Source organism: Lactuca saligna, chromosome 1 (assembly GCF_052625555.1).
Source record: "Lactuca saligna cultivar CGN05327 chromosome 1, ASM5262555v1, whole genome shotgun sequence".
Classification (NCBI taxonomy): domain Eukaryota; kingdom Viridiplantae; phylum Streptophyta; class Magnoliopsida; order Asterales; family Asteraceae; genus Lactuca; species Lactuca saligna.
In genome coordinates, this window is record NC_136417.1 from 71,646,786 (window position 1) to 71,651,691 (window position 4,906).

A 4,906-nucleotide genomic window follows, 5' to 3' on the forward strand; every position below is an offset into this window, starting at 1 on the left:
ATTCTACGGCAGGTGGCTTTGGAACTATACCGTTTTGAATATGATGGTAGCGAGTTTACCCACTTAGATGCATGGAATGTTTTAAAGAATGTCCCTTATTTTTAATATGCATGTTGGTTAAGGTAATGGATTTTCGTTATTTAAGTTGCTTGTTGTTGTATGTCTGTAGGCGTCACTATTTAATAAAAGTCCATTTCTTTTAATGTGTGTTGTTTCCTCAATAGCCAATACATAATACGACATAAATTAAATAACTAATACATAATAAGTCATAAAATATGAATGAGGTACATAAATAACTAATACATAATACGACATAAAATGTAAACAGCTTTCACGGATAACTAATACATAACACGACACTAATACATAATACTACATAAAATATAAAGGTGCTACATGAATAACTACTGCATTGAGGGAGGTAACAGGACCACCGTTTCATTTGGTATTTCCCAATGCACATGTGATGGTATAGTATTCACCAACTCAGATCCATATGCAAGTCGATACACATAACTAGTGAACTTATAATCAACCAATTTGTTTATGGATTCAGATGTACGGGTTCTTAGACATGCTATAGCGTGGGCACATGGTATACCGCTTTTTTGCCATTTACCACAACTACATACCCTTCGTTCAAGTTGTACATTGGTGGTGGCAAAATTGCCATCGACTTGATATGTATCCCCATACAAACATCTTGCATTCCAATTGTAAGACTTGTTGACACATTTTTGAACTTTACTCTCAATGTAAGGGGTCAACCCACCAGAAAACCTCCCTGTAAAATTTGATATTTTAATAAAAATAATAACACATTAAAAAAAGTAAATAAAACAATCTCCCTTACCCGCCACGTCGGCCCGTTCAACATACTTTGATTGTATCGACGTGGTGATTAACTCAATTATCGTTGTTATAGGAAACTCACGTCTGAATATAATTTGCAAAATTTCAGGGACGTCAATCGATTTAACATTGTAGCGTATTTTTGGGAAAAATGCTCGTGTCCATTTTGAAATCGGAATATCGTCAAGCCAGTAAATTGGACTCCTAAGCAAGGAAAAGAAAGGTGATTTCCTACATGCAGTTTGCAACCTTTCCAAACACAAGTAAAAATCATCAACGCTATATGCATTGCATGACTTCCAAAACAACGATTCAACTTCCGTACTGTTATGTCCCACACAGTCACATATCTTTCGAGCTATATCTTTAGGACAATATCCATGATAGGAATCCGGGTAGGCACTCTGAACACCAAATTCTATTTTATCACACAGGTTGCTTATGAAACCAACCTCTATGTCGTCACCTAAACAATCTTTTAACCTCATCATGAACCATCTCCATGATTCTTCACACTCTAAGGTTCCCAAACCAATTGCTAAGAGTAGTGGTTCATGATTTCCATCTAAAGCCACTGTGAAGTACATTGTTGTCAGATAGCTCCCAATAAGGGGTAAATAACCCACATATATCAGCGGTATCATGCACCTAAGGAAGGTACGAATCTACATAAAAACGAACACATATTAGTGATGAGTAAAAACTAATCGAGATACATTACCATGAAATATTATATAACTCAATAAAATTAGTATGTTATACCACGCAACCTAAAGCCACAAAACAGAATTGAAAGCGGTTGGTATCGGTTTTCTTGATGGCTGTGAAGGTATTAGGATTTGTTCGTTGAAGGTTATGCAAGAAAATTGGTAGTTGAGAAAAGCTTCTTCCGATGTTAGTACTCATTTTCAAAACCGATGAAAGTGCTCTACAATCATCACACAAATGCAATATCAATAAAATGAGATTATAAATAGAAAATATTGTATCTCTAATGTTCACAATTCATAGTTTAACCTTTTAAATTCATAGTCAAACCAGTTTATTTCATAGTCAAATTTCACTGACCGACATGACAATACTACAGAACGTACTTGTCTGGATTTCGTAGTTCAACTTTTTGAATTCATAGTCAAACCAGTTCATTTCATAGTCAAATTTCACTGACCGACAAGACAATACTACAGAATGTACTTATCTGGATTTCATAGTTCAACTTTTTGAATTCATAGTCAAACCAGTTCATTTCATAGTCAAATTTCACTGACCGACAAGACAATACTACAGAATGTACTTGTCTGGATTTCGTAGTTCAACTTTTTGAATTCATAGTCAAACCAGTTCAATTCATAGTCAAAAAGATTTGTCTGTAACATGATTTCTTCTATAAAAGGGTGTCACTCAGTATGAAAACTGTATCAGTCAAAGCAACTCCTATTTATAAGAAAAACAAGGCTAATGGCATACTGCAATTGCGGAGGAGAACGTATCGTTAGGATTTCGGGAACATCTAAAAATCCAGGAAGATTGTTTTACGCTTGCCCATATTTGGTATCATGTTGTTAACGTCATTCAAATTTAAACCCTCGTGTTTACATCACAAAAATTTATTTTCTTACTGTGAATATTAAATTTAACAGGGACCAAAATGCGGGTTTATTAGTTGGGTTGATGAAGAGAAGGACCAATCTTCTATGGTAATAGCTAAAGTAGCTAACTCTAATAAGCTCTTTCAATCAGAAAATAAGAAGTTAAAGATAGCGTTGGTTTGTAGTTGGGTGTTGTTCTTGGCAGTTCTTGTTTACAAGTTGTAAGCTTTTCAATATTGTTTTTATGGTTTTGAAGTTGTTAGGTCAATAAATTGTATTTGTAACGTTAAAACAAATGTTGTAGTCGTTCTTATGTTGTATGTAATGTTAAGTAATTAGTAGGTCATTAATTTGTTGTAATTGTCGTAACGTTATATTTTTTGTCATCCGTTGAGTAAACTGTAAAAATAAACTAGTAATGAAATCCAACATTAATTTGTATATACATTTATATAATCCAACTACATAGGACCAAGACAAGACCCCCAAATAATTTTTGCCATCCGGAGACGGAACTCTAAAGCTGCGTTCTTTGGGTCAATAAGAACACGTATAGGTTGACCTGAAACCAATTGCTCCATAAACATACAAAGAAAAACACCGCAATCTCCTAAATGACCACTTTGTTGGGGAACGTTTTCTTCATAAATGAATTGCATATTCAATGGAATCCTTGGGATGTTCCTCCGGGCCCAATACTTAATCTTGTCCAAATAATTTGCCACCTGACGTTCAAATTTGGAAAAGATTCCTTCAGATTGGAATTTTTCATAAGCACCTCTACCAAGACTATCATAAATATGCACTTCCATTGACGACAATCGTAGTTCCCCAAATAGTCAATGATTAGGGGATGAATGAATCGGCAATAAGACCTGTATAAGGATCAGAAAATAAAATTATGTTTATTTACATCACAATACAAAAACATAACAAAAAAACGATATTATTTTCAATATAAACTATTAAGTTTACCGTATCAACATCCCACCAAGCAACCATGAAGTTGGGGTACGTAGCAATACCAGCCATAAACGCCCTCCAGTCCTGTCCTTCTTCCAAAGCATGAGAAACAAAAAAATTTGGAGGCATTATTGTATGTCGATCGCTCTCAAACCGTCTCTCCATCAAAAGTCGGTACCAAATGGTTATATGCTGCACACATGATACTTTTGTTATTGACTAAAAAACAATTAACTTTTAAAAGAATTAATTAACAATTAATTTACCACTGACTCCAACCATCCGTCGTGTGTATGCCCAAACAATGAGCTCCAAAAATCTCTATCTAACACGAAATTAAACAAACGATGCTGGACATCATATGAATGCAATACATAATTTTGGATGACATCCTCACCGCCTGCTACGTAAGGTTGCAGGCGCAACATGGAGAAGTCATGAGGAACACCAAAAACTGGAGGAGGTTCTTTTTTGCTTCGGTGTCGTGTGCTACTAAAAACAATATTGAAATGTTTAAATCTATATCTTTCATATAATTCACATAAACATAAAATCATCGGTTTATAAATAAAACGAATACCTCGGTGTAAGGAGGGCACAAATATTGTGATGGTTTTCGACTCCTCGGTTTATCGGGTGTAACTTCTTTGTCATCATCATCATCATGAAAATAATCTACATTTCCCGTTATTATTAGTTCGTCTTCGTCCGGCACATCATCATCAAATTTGTTCCCCGCATTGTCATTCCTCTCCTCCCACTCCTACATTAAAAATAATACTTTATACTTAATAACGAAATACACATAATTTAATAAGCAATAATATCTAAAAAAAACAAAATATTTATATTAATGTAACTATAATAACCTCTTTAACTTCACTATAATCATTTACATCAAACACATCATCATCAAATTTGTTCCCCGCATACTCATTCCTCACCTCCAACACCTACATTAAAAATATAACTTTTTACTCAATAAAAAAAGACACTTTATTAAAAAGTAATTATTAAAATCGTAAAGGTAACATCTATAACAACCTTGTCGTCTTGAGTATCACCAAAAACATTTTCAGTTGTATTGTTTTTATTCATCACTTCATCTTGCACAACCTATAGTTTCAAATATAAAATATGAACACAGGTATTCATATATGTTAATAAAATTTAATAAATAGTGTAGCGTGTAACTAACCTGTTCATCATAATTTCTTTGTGACACTGTCCTATCATCATAAAAAATGTCGTTCCAAAATTGGTCATTATTCACTTCTTCAACAAAAACCTCTGTAGGTTGTCGGTTCATAAACATATGCTGCTCCAGTGCATGTAGCCGTTTCAACACCTCGTCTAGCTTGTGTTTCCCACTGCCCCGGCCTCTACCATGAGAGCGACCATTGGACGACATACTAGACGAAGATTCGTCTTGTCTCCTAAAATGGTCCCGTACTGGGGATGGAACTGCTTTCCCTTCACCATATACATACTCTTGAAAT

General features: G+C 34.5%; 1 protein-coding gene across 1 annotated transcript; it reads right to left on the bottom strand.

Annotated features, from left to right (window-relative positions):
* Positions 1-407: 407 nt before the first annotated feature.
* On the bottom strand, positions 408-3,256 carry LOC145008303 (uncharacterized). The gene is made up of 4 exons (XM_078966920.1): positions 2,910-3,256; positions 1,618-1,783; positions 857-1,520; positions 408-787 (listed from the first exon to the last, which is right to left on the bottom strand). Exons 1-4 carry the CDS (start codon positions 3,254-3,256, stop codon positions 408-410), a joined length of 1,557 nt encoding a protein of 518 aa, XP_078823046.1.
* Between the last annotated feature and the right edge of the window lie 1,650 nt (positions 3,257-4,906).